Source organism: Seriola aureovittata, chromosome 9 (assembly GCF_021018895.1).
Source record: "Seriola aureovittata isolate HTS-2021-v1 ecotype China chromosome 9, ASM2101889v1, whole genome shotgun sequence".
Lineage (NCBI taxonomy): Eukaryota > Metazoa > Chordata > Actinopteri > Carangiformes > Carangidae > Seriola > Seriola aureovittata.
In genome coordinates, this window is record NC_079372.1 from 7,265,238 (window position 1) to 7,283,282 (window position 18,045).

The 18,045-nt window shown below is 40.6% G+C and overlaps 3 protein-coding genes across 4 annotated transcripts; all 3 read left to right on the forward strand.

Moving 5' to 3' along the window:
* Positions 1-146: 146 nt before the first annotated feature.
* Positions 147-6,206, forward strand: arhgef3l (Rho guanine nucleotide exchange factor (GEF) 3, like). Its single transcript, XM_056384247.1, has 13 exons — positions 147-368; positions 781-829; positions 946-996; positions 1,560-1,616; positions 1,781-1,888; positions 1,979-2,137; positions 2,541-2,603; positions 2,815-2,911; positions 3,574-3,650; positions 3,886-4,143; positions 4,513-4,683; positions 4,979-5,171; positions 5,677-6,206. The coding sequence occupies exons 1-13, from the start codon at positions 331-333 to the stop codon at positions 5,922-5,924; spliced, it is 1,569 nt and encodes a 522-aa protein (XP_056240222.1). The 5' UTR covers positions 147-330; the 3' UTR covers positions 5,925-6,206.
* Positions 6,207-6,305: 99 nt separating this feature from the next.
* On the forward strand, positions 6,306-13,065 carry usp21 (ubiquitin specific peptidase 21). Its single transcript, XM_056384257.1, has 12 exons — positions 6,306-6,521; positions 6,970-7,356; positions 8,403-8,459; positions 8,593-8,710; positions 8,807-8,921; positions 9,121-9,240; positions 9,340-9,404; positions 9,496-9,683; positions 10,832-10,910; positions 11,008-11,115; positions 11,839-11,953; positions 12,129-13,065. Exons 2-12 carry the CDS (start codon positions 7,201-7,203, stop codon positions 12,220-12,222), a joined length of 1,215 nt encoding a protein of 404 aa, XP_056240232.1. The 5' UTR covers positions 6,306-6,521; positions 6,970-7,200; the 3' UTR covers positions 12,223-13,065.
* A 779-nt stretch (positions 13,066-13,844) lies between these two features.
* On the forward strand, positions 13,845-17,926 carry LOC130174455 (rho-related GTP-binding protein RhoA-C-like). Of its 2 annotated transcripts, none has more exons than XM_056384279.1 (5): positions 13,845-13,935; positions 14,516-14,671; positions 15,704-15,824; positions 15,929-16,059; positions 16,150-17,926. In XM_056384279.1, exons 2-5 carry the CDS (start codon positions 14,516-14,518, stop codon positions 16,321-16,323), a joined length of 582 nt encoding a protein of 193 aa, XP_056240254.1. In that variant the 5' UTR covers positions 13,845-13,935; the 3' UTR covers positions 16,324-17,926. The 2 variants fall into 2 exon arrangements, with proteins under 2 accessions (XP_056240254.1, XP_056240255.1); XM_056384280.1 differs by having other exon boundaries at positions 13,872-13,922.
* Positions 17,927-18,045: the final 119 nt, after the last annotated feature.

Consider the following 18,045-nt stretch of genomic DNA (forward strand, 5'->3'; position numbering starts at 1 on the left):
TTAACATATTCAATCACATTCCTCTGGTCTGCAAAGAAGTGTTAAAGTTCCATTATCATCCAGTTGACTTGTTTTAGTGATATGTTTGAAGTAGAGTTGTGAACCCTCCTCCCTGAGAAGAGCGGATACGTGAGTGTGTGCAACGCTAAAGGATGTGGTCTGCTCTGAGATGAGGAAGAAGTGCACGGAACTGTTACGAGCTCCCTGCAAGCAACTCGCTCTGCGTTACTGGAACAGATAAAATACCTGTTAATTTGGATTATCACAGTGTTTCTCGTTTTTGAGACCGTGTCATGATTCTGTGAAGATGCATTGAAGACAAAAGAAAAGATGGAAGTGGAGGAGACTGTTGAAACAAGGACTTCCTGGTATGATACCTTTCACGTTTGCTAACAAGTGTTTTCACCTTGGGGTGCCATATAATCTAAACTATTGCTGAGAACTGACTGGGAACCACCTAAGACATAATATACTGTGTAGGAGGTTTTAATGTTATTTGAATTTGGTATACATCTGCCATCAAGTTGCCAAAACTCAACCCTTTAATATTACCGTGCAGCACTCATTAAAAAGGACTGGATCAGAATCTTAACCTTCAATAATCAATGTGATTTTACATAACTGTAACTATAACAAAAAAAAATCTGACAAATTAGTTGTTTAGACATACACTCCTAGGATCTCGTTCAGCTACTTTTTACATTTATCTCAAGTAAAATAATATAACTGTTTATGGGTGTTTGCTTTGTGCCCATTAACAGTTTGTTTTGCCCTTTTTAGGTCAGCAGTGCCAGGAGAGACACACTCCATCCTCTGCGACCATGCTGGGGTACGTCACACCATCTATCTTATTATATTTCACCTCCGTTCTGCGGTCTGAAACTTGTCTGCGCATGATCCTAAAAACTAAGCAATTCACCATAACTTTAAATTTTATTATTTTAGAAGAAGAGAAAACAAGACCCGGCCCCTGAACCTGTGATCAGAATCACAGAGGTGAGTGTGATTTCTGACATTAAACCGTGTTGCGATGCATCTTCTTCATTTTCTTGTCTCTCTCTCTGTAACTAGCGGAAGTTACTCAACCTTACCTTTGTGACCGCAATGCTGAGCACAGAGCTCAGCATCGAGACAGATATTAACGTGATGTTCAGCTGCGCAGCCATAGACCCCATAAACCTTTAAATCTTGTCACGTTTCAGCCAGTGATTTCCCACTTTTCAAGCTGTTTTGCTTTCATCTTTTTTGGGGTGTTATTGTACAAAGATTAATTTTTTTTTTTCCAGCAGGTAATTCAGTACATCTCACACTGAATATACAGCTGATGTGGTTAGCGTGAAAAAAAGAAAAAAACAGGCAGACATCTTGTATTTTACTACAGAGGCATAGCTTCAACCTCCTTCCTCTTCGAAAGACTCACACAGGAAATGAGAGATCTGCACCCTATAGTATCTCACCCCTCTCGACCTCTCTCTCTTTCCATTTTCCTTAACCCCCCCTCACGTCTTTTCTCAAGTTGACATCTACCTTATTCTTTTCATCCTGTTCTGTTTTAACAGGATGAAGAGGAAGACGAGGAGGGTGAAATGATGTCCGACCACATGAAGGAGTCAGAGGTGAGGTGCTCCTCTTTTGCAGGTGCCAGATGTGTGTTCAGTTCTTCTAAAGTCTTCTGATGCACAGCCAGCAATATTTTGATGAGTGATCCGCCTTGATATGTTTGTGGAGCATTTCTTTTTTACGAATATAATAATCAGTTTTAATTACGATTTCATTTTAGGAGCCCAGTAATAAAAGGGTCAAACCTGTGGCAAAGTCCAACAGCCTGACAGGTGTCATAACCCCAGTGAAGACGCCTGCTCTGAAACGCATCGGACAGTCCATTTCGGTAACGGCGCACAAACACAAAGTCAAAAACGAAGTCACAAAACGAATGACTTGTGCATGCTGACATTCATCCACTCTGCTCTTTTCACAGCGCTCCATCAGTTTTCGCACAGAGGCTCGACCTTTGCCCCCGGCTCCCCTGCGCTCTCGCCCGAAAGCCTCGTCGTTTCCACGCCGGCGCAACAGCCAATGTTGGAGTGACACTGTGGAGAGTCATGACCTCACTGCAAAGGAGATCAAGCGTCAAGAGGTGCGAGAAGCAGCGTGCTATGTTTAGTTCATTTGCGGGAGCAAAATTTCTCTGCTTGTGTATTTAATATAAAGCTTTGTGTGTTTGTGTTTTTTTTTTTTTGTTTTTTTTTTTGGAGGGTAAGTGGGTCAAGCTGTGGGGCTGTGGTTTCAATGTGGGCGGGGTGACTAGAGCCTACCCTTCATTTCTGTGAAGCAGCGCTACATGGGGATTATGAAAGAGGATGTGAGCTGGCACTGGAGGCTCAACTTCCTTTATTGAATAATCAGCTGTGAGAGCTCACGCAATCCATCTGTGTATTTTACCACTTGTGCAAGTGTGTGCTTGCATCCACATGATGGTGTCTGCAAATGGTTCCACCTGTCTGGTTGAAAACGTCCAGCGCGTTTGTCTCTTCCTACAGGTGATCTATGAGCTGACTCAGGGAGAGAGACAACTTATTGAGGACCTCAGTCTGGTTAAGAAGGTACTTGCCCACCTAACGCCTCCACCTGAGTAGAACACATTGAATACATGTGAACGTCTCTTCATTGGAACCGGTCATCCCAGTTACCCTGACACCAACAAAAATCTGACAAATTAGTTGTTTAGACATACACTACTAGGATCTCATTCAGCTACTTCACCGCACACTTCTGTGATTCATTTGATTCTCTCTTCTCTGGCCTCCTGCCCAGGTGTACTATGAGCCCATGCTGAAGCTGGACATCATGACGGAGAGTGAGCTTGGACAGATCTTTGGTACTCTGGACTCCCTGATTCCTCTCCATGAAGGTAAATCACCTCTCTGCCCTTCACTTTCTCCTGTTATCTCAAGCTCTACCCATTAGTCAGCAACACCTCCTCATTTCCTAATCATGTACAAAGCATGTTGGGCTGTGCAATAATTAAACATTATCAGCGATTGACGTTCCGTGGAATTGTATCTTATTAAAGGTTATCTCTTCACAGATCTTAGACCAAATGAATTATATATTGTTGACAGCTACATCAGTAAAAACAATTAAGAAGGGTCGTACTCTATAAATAATAATGCCTATAAATGCTTAATAGGGACATTCGAAAAAAAAAAATTTGGTAATGGCTCAATGATGGAACATCAATTCAAGTATTTTATTTGTGAGTTTGCATACATTTGCCATACGGTGATATAGAATATATCAATAATGGAAAATAGTTTAGTAGTTAATATTGTGATATTACTTTTAATAACATTGCCCAGCCTCAGAAGCAAGTGTGCAAAGCCACACAAGGAGAGTATTCATTCATTCATCCATTAACTACACAACTGATGTGCCTTTTTTTTTTCAGGTATAGGAAGTTGGATGAGTTACCTGTGATGTTTTTGTGTCTGTTTTTGAGTGGCGCTAACACTTTTATTCAGTCATTAAAAGTCGATAAGAATTCAGCAGATCAAGTATTGTGTTTCATGTCAGATCTGCTGAGTCGTCTGGAGCGGCTGAGGGGATCAGAGAAGACGGTCGGAGAGGTGGGGCCTACTCTGATGAACTGGGTGAGTATCTCCATGGACACCGCGGAGAGAGAAGAAGAGAAAAAGGGCACAACCCACCTTCACTCTCTCCAGTTCCTCTATTTCCTCTATTATGTTCCTCTCAAAAAGTCACAGAGTTCAGTCTGTGTACATCTCTGCTTTCATCTGACCTCAGATTTCTTGCCTCATGGCTTCTTTCACCCCCACCCCCCCACCCCCCCTCCCCACCACCACTCACTCACTTTCCTCTCTGCAGTTCCCTTGCCTGGAGGCCTATGTTACATACTGCTGTAACCAAGTGGGGGCCAAAGCCCTGCTGGACCAGAAAAAGCATGAGAAGAGAGTGGAGCACTTCCTGCGCCTGTGTCAGGAGTCTTCGTTCAGCAGGAAACTGGACCTGTGGAACTTCCTGGATCTCCCTCGAAGCCGTTTGGTCAAATACCCGCTGTTGCTGAAAGAGATACAGAAGTGCACGCCTCCAGAGCACCCTGATGAGGACACATTGCCTGATGCTGTGAGTTCTTAGGGGGGAGAAACGCATCCACACACTAATATATATATGTGTGAATATGAACATATGTTGTTGATGTCATTGATGTGCAATCAGTAACTTGAAAATACCATAGTCATATTCATGAACCTAGCTGGGCTGTAATCACTTTATACCAAAGGAGATTCGAGTAATTAGAAATTTGTTGCTGCATCTTCCTGTGGACATTCAAGGTGCACATTTGAAACAGGATACTACCTGTACTACTACATTTTGCTCAAAATGTATTGTAGGAGTTGTATCCTATTTTAGTCCGACCCAGAATTCTCCCTTCAGCCTCACAGTGTCTCACTGTGGTTTTGCTGATGCTGTGTCACACTTTGTTCTGCTCAGCTGGAGCTGATCCAGAGCATCGTGGCGGAGGTGAACAAGAAGACAGGGGAGGCTGAGTGTCAGTTCTACAGGCGGGGTCTCGGCTACCTCGAAGAGAGCCAGAGACTGCCCGAGATCCAACAGTCCCGCTTCCTCTACTGCCACGGAGAGCTCAAGAACAACAAGGGCCAGGTAGCAGCTCTCTGTTGTTACGTGTCACTTTCCATTGATTGACCTTCGAGTGGTGTTGCTGGGGTTGTTTGAGGGTCAAGTCTTCTACATTCATATGTAATATAAAGATAAAGATGTTAACATAATATCTGAATAATAGATTTTTCCTTGCTTTTGCTAACTTATGTTTGAATATATTGGTAAATAGTCCCCTGAGGTCATATCTCTCGCTTTATGTGTGTGTGTGTGTGTGTGTGTGTGTGTGTGTGTGTGTGTGTGTGTGTGTGTGTGTGTGTGTGTGTGTCTCCTCTGTCAGCGGCTGCATGTATTCCTGTTCGAGCTGGCTTTGGTGCTGACAAGGCCGGGGGAGGACAGAGAGGGAGGTCAGGTGTTCAATGTGTACAGACAGCCTCTGCCCAATGCCTTGATAAATCTGGAGGAGATCCCAGATGGGGAGGCTGGTGGAGGGGGCACCTTCAGAGGAGCCTTCACTGGGGGAAATGATAAAGGTAACATATACATAACATATATATGTTGTAGTCGTTGCTAAATTATGAGGAGACAGGGCTGTAGGGCTGCAACTAATGATTATTTTCATTTGTTTTTTTTAATTAATGGATTAATCTATAACTAATAGTCAAATAGTTTCTACGGCTCAAGCTAACATTGTCTGAGGAATTGTCCAAACCCCACCAATATTTAATTTACAAAGAAGGAGGAGCAGCAAGTCGTCAAAACTGCTGTCACCCGTAAATAGTTGGCATCTTTCCTTGATAAATGGCTTAAAGAAATGCTGTTCTGATGATCAGCTAATCAAGTTACTGTTGCAGCACCACAGTGATGTGTGTATACTTTATTATGGCATACATGACCTGTGAACCACATTTCACTTTTGTTTGTACTTTTTGTTTCATGACCCGTTAGATGAAATGAAACCTACAACCGTGCTTCCTTTCAATTTCCTTCTTCCTCCCTCTCTCTCTCTTTCTCTCTCTCTCTCTGTCATCCCCCTAGTGAAGAACTGTTTCCGCGTGAGCAGCAGAGGGCGCTCCAAGGCTCACCCTTACTGCCTGCAGGCCAACGACTCCTTCAGCAAGCAGCAGTGGATCACCTGCCTGCGCCAAGCCATCGTCCAGTCGCGGGACAGGACATCTCAGACCAGACAGTCGCAGTTCTCCCTCCACCCTGATCCGGCCCTGTATCACATAGCTGAGCTCAGCCTCAGCTCGGACACAGACATGGCCGACCATACCAGCCGCTGACTGGCAAACTGATCATCAGGAGGCCTGTGGAGTCACCACAGATGTGTACATTGACATTTGAGAATATAAATGGGACTGCTTGTGAAAGATGATTGTGCTTAGACACACATATAAAATTTCCTACATGGATAATTTTCTTTTCTCGCTCTTGCTGATGGATTGTGCGATTGTGGTGATGCATACTGTACAGCTTGGAGCAGCGATACTGAATGTGAATTTACTATGAAAAATGTTTTTGCTGTTGTTTTTTTTTTTTTTTTAATAAACTGACACTTGAAAGTTTATTGAGATATTTGTGGAAAAGTACACAAAGAAAAGTCTAAGTATAGCCAACGAGTTCTACAGAGAAAAGATTAGACATGATTATCCTCCCTCCCTCCCTCTCTCCTTTCTCTCCCTCTTTCTCTCTCTCTCTCTCTCTCTCTCTCTCTCTGACACCGGTGACAGGGCAGGGGAGAGAGGTAGACTTTCAGTTCCAGCCTACAGACACACAGTGAAACAGTAGACGTCCCCTTATGCATTTTTAACAGCTCAGCAGGTGATGGGAACAATTTGGTTGGGACAGTTTGTCCAGAGATAGAGTGACCAAGTGATCAGGTGAGTCAAAACTGCTCTGTTTATCTGCTAATGCTACAGTATTTATCAGGCATTATTTGCAAACTAACTTTGTTTGCCAGATTTTACCTTTGAGCTGCACGAAACGGCAACGAGAGTGTAGACTGTGCAGTGCAGGTTCAGAACAGAGATTGGCATGTTCTGTGTTACAATTCATATAATTGACTATTTTAAGTAAGTTAAACCTAGTTTTACAGTTTAATTGATTAAAACTCATCTCCTTTTTGTAACTATTGTGCTCTCAAGAAGATATGTTGATATCTGGATTCACTGAGGTCCCTGTCAGACCGCTGCTTCCCGAGCTACTCCGTATGCTGTAATTAGGAGAGAGAATTGTGAGCCAGAGTGGATCAACTGCATCTATACAAGATCAGGATTTACCTTAAGGGGAATGCTCATTCACAAATTAATCCTGTTCTTTTGCCCTCAGTTGTGAATGACGTCCCTCGTGATTTTCCTGGAAAGAAAGGATAATACTCTCTGTCAGACAGTTGACGTGCTACGACCACGTCCTGCTCACCTTTGACCGTGCATGTGAAAAAAACATCTAACCCAGTCTTGAGGTGCAAACCACCTGGCTTGCACTTCTTCAGGAAACTCTTGTATCGGTCTCAGGATCCCTTTTTTGGTAGACACTTGTGAGGTTTACCAGTAAGACAGGATGCCTGGAGCCAGCGGTGTCAACGTGGAGGGGTCTTGCGAGGCCCTGTGTCGAACCCTGGTGTCTCAGAACGGCCTCCAGAGAGAGACGGCTGACATCTCCCAGTCTGTCCTCTACACCTCTCTGATGGGCCTGCTGCTGGTCACTGACAATGAGGTGTGCACGACACGACACAACACAGCATGAACCTTTAATTCATGCTCAAACCTTCAAGTCTGGTCGTCTTCAGAGTTTGTTCTTAATGTGGAACTGATGGGGACACTCATGAGTCAAATGTAAACACAGACAGAGACATCGTATAAAGGAATTAATGGAGAGTACATATCAACACACACGTGTTTAAGCACCTGTCAGCACTCCTTGGTCACTAATAGGATGACTGCTGGAGGCTGACCTCCTTTTAGCCTCTCTTGTTATGATAATGAGATAAGAAGGCTAAATCTGTCCCACCAATGTTACACACAGTGACAAGGCGGGGTTACGGCACACAGACAGTAACATGCTGTACGGACACAACCAGGGGTCAAATAGGAGGACACACCCAGTACATGTGCATACTGTTTTTTAGACAAATGAATACACATCTTTATACTGTCCTGTAGTTCTGGTCTGGGGCCGGTTTCACAAAGATATTCTAGACTGGTCTGTATTGTTAGGTAAGTTTTATTTTTTCTCATAGATCAGTCTCATGCAAGTGAGACTGTCTCACAAAAATTAAAACACCTTACCCCCAGGCTGACTCAGGCCTAAGACCAATGTTTCCATGGTAACAATCAATGATACCTGCGGTGAACAGTAGCATGGAACAGCAAAAAAAACTGAAAGCATGGCTCATAATTTGGGCAATGAGAAGTGACAGAGATTTTAGAGACCACGGTAAATGTTTTTCCAAATCAAATTTTTCTTTTTGTTGTTACACTCTTCACTGAATTTTCCAGTTAAAATGTCCTTGTAACTGTTGTCTTTCAAAAGTCAAATATTTTCTGCTGAGGTAAATGGAGTTCAGTGGTTGGATGTACTTCCTTGGCCGCCCTTTTTTTTTTTTTTTAATTTTGAAAGTTATCCAGAATTCATTGTACAGCAGTCCGGCTTAAGATAGTCAAGAACTAAACTGCTTTGTGCAACAGATGAATTTAGACGTCTATCTGAAGTCTGACTATTTGTTCTGCAAAGCAGCTTCCTGTCTTCTTTTTATTTTACAGAAAGAGCAGCTCACTGTAGGAAGTGGAAGGGTTGGCCTTAGAAACATAGGAAACACAGTAAGTGTCGATGCAGGATGAAACCCTTGAAATAATCACTCCTTCCAATATTTCCTCCAGAATTGCCAGAATCCTTTTTTTCTTTACACCAACATGCTCACCACCTTTCCCCTTCACTTTGTTTCCGACTTAGTGTTTCCTGAATGCAGTAGTCCAGTGTTTGTCTCACACACGGGGCCTACGGGACTACTGCCTCGTCCAGTCCTACAGGCATGAGAAGTTTTCCAAAGAGGAGGCTAAGCTCATGGAAGGTATGTTTCTCTCTCCTCTCCATGCCCCTTCTTGCACATAATGTTTTTGTTTTTTTTAGCCAATTCTCTTATTGTCACTTTTTATTCCTGTACCAGCTTTCTCTCAGGTGCTGTCAGGCCTTTGGGATGTAAATGAAGGAGACACAGTTGTAAATCCACGACAGTTTTACAATATTTTTAAAGAAGCGGTGCCTTATTTCAGTGGTTACAGGTGAGAATATTGATGATTTTTTTTCTTTCTTTTTCTCAAGGTTCACTGCATCTTTCTGAGGGACTTTTTATGCGATCAGCAAAACTATTTCAAGGACAAGAAAAACTTACTTTCTCCTTTGCTGCTTTTTGGTTTTATCGTTGAGGCTTGTATGGAAGTAGCTGCCTGTAACACTGACATTAAGAAATGTCTAACTCAGTCAACAGGATGCTCAGGAGTTTCTCAGGTTCCTGTTGGACAAGCTGCACACAGAAATCAACCGCAGGCCCTACGTTCGACGGACAGGGAAGGAGCCTGAACAAAAATATGCCAGAATTAGGTGAGCTGAGTGTTTATTTGGAAAAGATTCTATCATTGAAACTTTAAAGTCCTTCATGTGACCACATTTTGTTTCCCCTCATCTCTTATCCTCCTGTAGACTTTCAGAGGAGGCAGTTGCCATGTGGAAGAAGCACTTAGAAAGAGATGACAGCAGAATAGTAGGTGAGGACAGAAGTCCAGTCAGTATCATCTGCAAAATAACTTCAGTACAGGCGATACGTGATGTTTCTTGCTTCTGTCACCCATCTGACAGACCTGTTCTCAGGCCAGCTGCGGAGCTCGCTGCATTGCTCAGTGTGCTCCCACTACTCCAACACATTCGATGTGTTCTGTGATCTATCGCTGCCCATCCCCAAGAGGAGCTCTGCAGGGGAGGTCACGCTGAGGGAGTGTCTGGACCTCTTCTCTCAGGAGGAGAAACTGGACAAGGAGAATTCACCGGTAAGTTAACGCATTTGTTTTCATCCATCCATCACCTACACTTTTCATTTTAGTTATTATGTTCTTGTTGCAAACATGGAGTAAATGTAAACTGTGGATGAAGTGGCACCCCAGCTCTCATTTGTCTCCTACAACATCCAAACAGGCTTCCAAAAAGATCAGTTAAGGGTTTACTTTTTACATTTATACCAAAATACCAACATCATGGTAAAATAGAGCTTTTGGTTTATGTGAGCAGAGGAGGGAAGAAGTCAGAGGGCTCATATATACATAATATCCTACAAAACAATCACTCTAAAGAAATATAAAGAGCAAACTAACTATCAAAAACTTATGAAAGGTTATCTGCCACTGATGTTTTTTCAGCTGAATCCTGAAGACATAAAACAAAGTTGGTGATTTTGCATGATTTCAAACTGTTCCAGAGCGGGACCTCTGGCTATAGTTAGTGGTATCTTAATATTGAGAAATATGATAAATATGTAAGTTAAAGGAAAATTCAGTAGATTTTAGAAATGATGGTAGGTTTCACGGAGGCCGTCAGGTACAAATACTTACAAATGAATGCATATGTTAAAAGTAAAAAAAGTTATAAATAGTTGATAGATTTCATTTCCTGTTGGGCAGATGAATCATAACTAATTCAATTTGTTACCATTTAAAAAAAAAAAAAAAAGAATATTAAATAAGCACCAATCGCTGTTCAAGCTTGAAAAGTTATAAGTTATTATCTATAATTTTTTAGAGTTTAGGACTCAGCTATCCAGTTTCAGCAGGACTGCCTGGGTGTCGTTTGATCAAAAAGTGGCCTTGACTGAAAGTGGCAACATAAACAAACAGCCCCACAGCTGTCATAACACTTTGACTCAACTGTTGCTAAATTCTGATTGCTGCACAGACATGCATGACACCACTTTCTCCATCTTTGCCCCACCCACTTCAAACCAGAAAAAAAAAAGGGCATAGACAAAACAGTCCAGACTGAAATCTTTCATGTGAAACCAAAACTGGTTTATCCCCGGCAGAAAATGACATGTTCATTCAGGACCTCATCTCTCACGATAAGAAGCTGAGAGAATATAATATTTAACAATCGTATCTTGTGGTGTAAAATGTTGAAGTGTCTGTTTTGTCTGTGCGTGTTTCAGATGTGCGAGAGGTGTAACAGGCGTACAGAGTGCACCAAGCGGCTGTCCATCCAGAGGTTTCCACAGGTTATTGTGATCCGTATCCTTGGCAACAGCTGCTTCTTACTGTATTAACATTGTGAGCAAGTGAAGTTCGTGTGCAACAAGTTATGATGATGCTTAACAGAGTCGATCAGATCTGAATCGTTTCACGACAGCACGGTGGTCTATCAGTAAAAGCACAGTATACGTGTCCTTCCCTCTCACTAACCTGGACCTCGGACCCTACGGACCTGTTGACTGCGGTACTGCTACAAAACCTTTCTCTCCATGTGTCCATGTACAAGTCTCATGTATTCCTCCATCATTATCTCCTCTCATGTGCATGCATGCTTGGCACCACCATGTGTGTTACCGTGTGTTGTTTAATTCATTGTGGGAATGGAGTGAAAAGTTGAAATAATAGTGTGCAGGCAAGGTTAAAAAACAGGATCCTTGTCAAGGTTCTTTTTTTTTTTAAAGAAAGAAAAGCAGCCACACATGGGTGAAAGTCATTCATTTTGACAAGAGGACGCAGACCACACAAAAACAGCATTTTTGAAAGCTTGACATTTTATTTAGATAATTGATAGTTGAGAGAAACAAGAGACATGAGGAGAAAGAGATGTGGGTGATTTCTGTACCTAAACCATGAAAACATCAAAATGTTGAAGTATGGCAAGATGGTCCACCAGAGCTATGAATCACTGATGAATCATTTAGATAAATAAATGAATAAAGACAGATGCTTATGCTTTGTGTGAATCTATTACCAGGAAACATTTCACTGATTGACAAAATAAATCAATTACATGTTGATTATACTAATTAAAAAACAACAAATTATACTTTTAATAGAAAAAAATGCAATTTTAATAGAAAATAATGGCATATTAGCAGATAATCAACAACTTATGTGCTTTTTATAATTAGATACTTTTCAGTAGTTTTTTTGAATGTCACAGATAATTGTGATTTTTTTACAACAGGCCCAGTTCTGTATGATTTATATGCAATATGTAACCACGCTGGGACGGTGAACATGGGCCACTACACAGCCTGCTGTTCTGATGAAAATGGTTGGTGCTTCTACAATGACTCCAGGTGAGACTCGCCCAGCACCCAGATCATTTTGTTTAATATACAATGCTCTGACAACTGCTTGTCACAGACAGTATTTAAAAAGGCTACTGTATCTATGGGTCTGTTTGTGTTGAGATGCCTTCTATATAAACTTGGATCTGTTTCTCATGACTACTCTCTATCTCTTCATCTGCAGTGTGACTCCAGTCTCAGAAAACCATCTTCAGACCAATCAAGCCTATGTGCTGTTCTACCAGCGCAGCAACAGCACCGCCACCGTCAGGAAATAGACCACAGACTGGCTGAGTCAGGCAGCCAATCACAGCAACTTCACCTCCAGTGTCCATAGAAACAAATAGAAGCAGCAGTGCTGTAACTCTGGAATCTATGAACTTCCCAGTCTCAGAGAGAGAAGCCATGCCTACTTTAAGGGGGCTTGAGGAGGTGACTCCTCCGCCCCCTTAATCATTGAAGATGCTTTTGAAGAGTGTCAGTGAGAGAGCTGAGACAGCTGAGACAGACTGTAGCCTTAAGAGTCTCTGTGCCCTAGTTCTCAGGCAGGAGTGAGTGAGCCGTGTATGTGCAGATCATGCAGAGCTCTTAATGTAAGCTAACCGGGATTCATGCTTGCTAACATAAACCCAAACGAAGAAATGTTAATCTTGGGTGGAATAGAAATTAGACAACATTTCATGACTCAACTGTGACATAGGAATTGTTCAGATTCTCTGACTACATTTTGGCTACAGTTTTCTGAAAATATACTTTAAAATGTAAATATCTGTATCCTATGCTGTCTTTTTATCTTCATCTCCTTCCACATGGACAGTTAACTCTGAAACTTGAAAATATTAAAATTAGATATATTTTCTCTCTAATTTTCTCTCCATATTATAATTTCCATGTGTGTATATACACAATATATATACATATACACTATATATAGTACATACTATATGTATATACTATATACTATGTAGTATATACATATAGTATGTATGTATTTTTTTTTACATTTGTGGCTATTGCACGAAATCATAAAAATATTTTGTACATATGGACAAATAACACATCTGAATGTAATGCATTACTGATATTTGAAACAGTCAATAAAAGACCAATACAACGTCTGATGATTAGACTTGATACATTCGGTTATGTGCCACTGACTTTATTATTATTGTTACTGGTGTTGTTGTTGTCAGTGGTGGAAGACGTACTCAGATCCTTTACTTAATTAAAAGTAGCTTTAGATTAATGTAAAACTTACTTGCCTGGTAGCAGAAGTTCTGCTTTCTGTTTACTTAAATAAAAGTACAGAAGTATTATCAGCTACATTTAATGAACATATTAAAAGTAAAAGTACTTGTTTTGATTTAAGTTAGCCCCTGTTACTGATATAATATTACACTATTAATAATGATACAGGTGCACCAGGCTGAGCTAGTTTTAACTATTAGTTACACAGCGTTATCTCTCATCTTTTCTTTTTGTGAGTTTTACTTCTTTGGACCTCAAGCAGTTATTCAAATGCAAAGCATGTGAAAAGTATAGGGGTGCTACTCATGGAACCTACTAGAAAATAATTTTTTTGTCATATTTCCTATATCAAATTTAAATCTGAAAAAAAAACTTGTAACTAAAGCTGTCAAATGTAGTGAAGTAGAAGTATAATAGTAACATAAAATGTTATTACTCAAGTAAAAAAGTGCCAAAAGCAGTACTCAAGAACAGTACGTTACATTCGACTGCTGGTTGTTATGCTGTTTCACATAATGAAATGTAATAAATAATCCAAATATATATGGTGAATATTTAATATATATAATATATAGGTAGAGACAGTACAGAAAAATGTTATAGAGCATCTTTGGTAAAGGTGCTGCAGCCTGCTGACGAGTGACGTATTTGCGCACATGCGTATGAGCGGTGGGCGGAGTTTTCCAGTCGGTCAGGAAGAGGAGAAAGGCGGACACAGAAACATCAAGCGGTAATCTTATTCGGTAATAGCTTTTAAACTTTAAGCCGATTCTTGTTTCAGTCACAGGAGTATCACAGTAGTGCGATGAATTCTGTAGTTATAATTTCAGAGAAAATACCTGGAGTGACAGTAATCCAAACCACGGGAAACACCGTTAGCTTTGCTGCTAGCTGCTGTTAGCTGGTTTGACAGGCCCGGACTACACTGCACAGCCTTTTAGCAGGAATGAGAACACAGCACGGAAATGTTCTCTGTTTACACCCTCAGCCGCCGAGGCAGACTCCCTGTTTGCCAGCCGGGACATTTTGGCTTAAATCTATGTCCTACATTAGTATATTTAAATGAAAATCTGAGATATGAGTAGACTTGTCTGTCAGCGTTACGAACGTTGTGTGTGTTACTTCTGCTTAACAGGAGGAACTGTTGATGAAACATACCGTACATTGCACCGTATACAACACACACAGTTTGAGCGTCTGACTCGCCCTGTTTGTGCAGTAGTACACTATTGGTGAAATGTTGTTGGGGTGTATTATTAGTGGAGAGTGGTGACTTTGACTTGACAACCCAAGTATAACCTTGTTCTGGACACTTTTTCATAGATGGCAGCCATCAGGAAGAAGTTGGTGATAGTTGGGGATGGTGCGTGTGGGAAGACCTGTCTGCTCATCGTCTTCAGTAAGGACCAGTTCCCTGAGGTCTACGTCCCCACTGTGTTTGAGAACTATGTGGCAGACATTGAAGTGGATGGGAAACAGGTGAGACACACTGTAAAACACTGGCTGTAAACCAGGGGGTGGGAGCCCAACAGTACCTTGATAGAGCTGGAAAAATTTGTTGATTATTTGATTAATCCATCGACAAAAAATTAGTTGGCAGATATTTTGATAATCAAATAATTGATTTAGTCATATTTTAAGCAAAAATGCCCAACATTTGCATTTGCCAGTTGCACCTTCTTAAATGGGACATATTAATGATCTTCTGTCTCATATATGATAGTGAATGGAATACATTTGACTTTTGGACTTTCTGACATTTTTAAAAACAAAGCTATTAATCAGTTAAATGAAGAAAAAAGTTGCCGGTTTAACATTAGAATAATGTTTAGTTGCAGCTTTATTGTCGTTGTTCTAATAACTTGTTTTAATATTGTGAATGCTGGAATGTCATTTTTGTCTGAATTTTGGGCTGCAGCTGCTTTTTTAAATCTCGATTACTGGTTGGGTTTATGAAATGTCTGAAAACTGTGAAAAATGTTCATCATAGTTTCCAGGGTCTAAGATGACATGTTCAAATTAGGGCTGCAACTGACCATCAATTTTTTTCATTATTGATTAATCTGCCAAAATTTTTGCAATTAATTGTCAATCAGTAAAACACCAAAAAACTGAAACATGCCCATTTAAATTTCCTATAGCACAAAGTGACAGTCTAATCAGTTAATCAACTAGAAATGTCTCTTCTAAAATAAATTCCAATTTTTCCTAAATGATTTCTGCAAATGACAGTTCCACTTTGACTTCACATCCATTCCAGATAATACAGATGCTGTGATAGGTATTGATATTTTGAGAGTCTTCTTGTTCTTGCTCTCTTGTTTTTACACTCTTCCCTGAACTACCAACAGTATATGCATTCTTATTTTTCTCTCTGCTGTCTTCCTATATACACAATACAAACATGTAAATGGGTCTGATTAATTGTGATATTTACACATCCAACACTCCAAACTCTCCATTTTATCCATGCAACTGTTCATTCACATAACTCTGTCTCTGTTTTTACAGGTAGAACTAGCACTTTGGGATACAGCAGGTCAGGAAGACTACGACAGACTGAGGCCTCTCTCCTACCCTGACACTGATGTTATCCTCATGTGCTTCTCCGTAGACAGCCCTGACAGTTTAGGTACTGTCTTTGCAACACTCACACCACTGTGTGTTGAACACCTTATGATTGTAAAATAGATATATGTTGCTAATTACTGCACTCTTTCCCTCGACTCTCTGTAGAGAATATTCCAGAAAAATGGACTCCTGAAGTGAAACACTTCTGTCCAAATGTTCCCATCATCCTGGTGGGCAATAAAAAAGATCTGCGCAATGATGAGCACACCAGACGAGAGCTTGCCAAAATGAAACAGGTCAGTTATTTTCGTTCAGAACGTACAGGAATGTGCACATTTGTTGGTATAAACCTCAAAATCTAAACCCTCTCTCACATGTGTCTCTAGGAACCAGTTAAATATGAAGATGGCAAAGAGATGGCAAACCGCATCAGTGCCTACGGCTACCAGGAATGTTCTGCCAAAACCAAAGATGGTGTGAGGGAAGTCTTTGAGATGGCAACTAGGGCGGCACTGCAGGCCAAGAAACGTGGCAAGAAGTCCACCTGCCTTCTGTTATAAGCTCTGGGATAAGAGGAGGGAGCTGCCCTTAAGCACATATGGAGAGGGCAGCTTCTAATGAGATTTGACATAGGGGAGAATATTGGGGAGGGCCCAGAAAAGTTTTGCAGATGCTCAATTTCTGATCACCCAGTTATCCTCAGCAAATTAAATTAGGTCTGAAATGATTTGATAGGCTTCCACACATTGGTCCTTTGTCGATACATTAGGTTATGTGCCATTTTGCTTGTGTCTATCAAACATTTTCAGATCTAGAAGTCTGTAGGGCAGGTGGTGGTGGGGTGGTTTGAAGTTGAGTAGATGTAAACAGGTTGAAATGTGCCATGATGAGAATGAAGAGAGAAAAGGTCCTTACCAGGCCAAAGACAATGGGGACATGAAAGAGAAAAAAAAGACAGTAATATAAAATAGTTTTGAATTAAGAACATGTCTAAGTGGATTTTACACAGTATCGCCTACATGTAGTGCCTTGAGAGCAGTGGTCAAGAAGAGTAAGTTGAGGGTTAGGGATTCATAACTTAGATGGGGTGTTATTTTGTCATTTGTAGTGTCCACACTTCACGTTTGTGAATGCTTTTTCCCTGTCATTGGCTTGGCTCCTTCAGGCCCATATTCTGACTCAGGCGCTATGCAGGGGTATGCCTAAACTAGATTGTATGAGATATTTTCCCATACTGAATTACTTACCTGAACTTCAGAGAGTGTGTGTGTATGTGTATATGTGAATGTCTGTGTGTGTGTGTGTGTGTGTGTATGTGTGTATGTTGTGTGCAACTGTATGGTGGTTCGTTTTTTCCAGTGCAGGTCTGCATGCAGTGAATGTGTGTATATTTGTGTGAGTGTGTATTAACATATGTGTCTACGTACTGTATGCATGGAAAAGCCCTCTGCGTCAATGACCTAACCCCTTGTTTCCATGCCAAAGTTACCCCTGATGACCACATTTTATGGCTCAGATGGGTAATGGAATTAACAGCTACTCAGAGTGACATAGAAACCTTCACTTTACTGGAAGACATTGTACTATAGCTAGAGGCACAATCAGGTTAAACATATTATAAGTTTTTAGGACCTTTTTTGTGTATACCAGAGATTCATTTGATTGTGTTAATCAGTGGGTCAAATCACGAGTGGTGTAGTTGATAAGTTGAAATATTCTTTCATATAGATGATAGGCTTATCTTATTACTATAATGTCCATTATGTACTGTATGTCTTACAAGGCCTTGTAAGGACATGTTAATGATGTGTATTTCAAATTTGCCTTTTACTCAACCCTCCCCATCGCCCCTTTTATGATATTGTCATTATTGTACTATAACTTTTTATTGTTGATGTCTCTAAATTTTCTTAGTATTTTTTAATCATTATACTTAATCCTGCTGTTATGATCAGTTTATGTCAGTTAAATGATAAATTGTAACCGTAGTATTATTTCATTTAATTAATTGAAGGTCAAGCTTGGGGTGCACAGTTGGAAGATTTTGGGGGTGGGCTGCAAGAGCATTTTGTTTTTTTTGTTTTTTTTTGTTTTGTACTGTGTCATATTGGGATTTCTGGATTTTTATTTTATTTTTTTTCAAATAAAGCTGGTATTAGGGTTTTCTGTTGTATAGTGTACTCATGTCTTTGATCCATGCATTCATTAATAATTACAAACCCTTCTCCGTATATTTCTAGCATTAATTTACTTCTTTACCCCCAAATAAAAACTCTCATAAC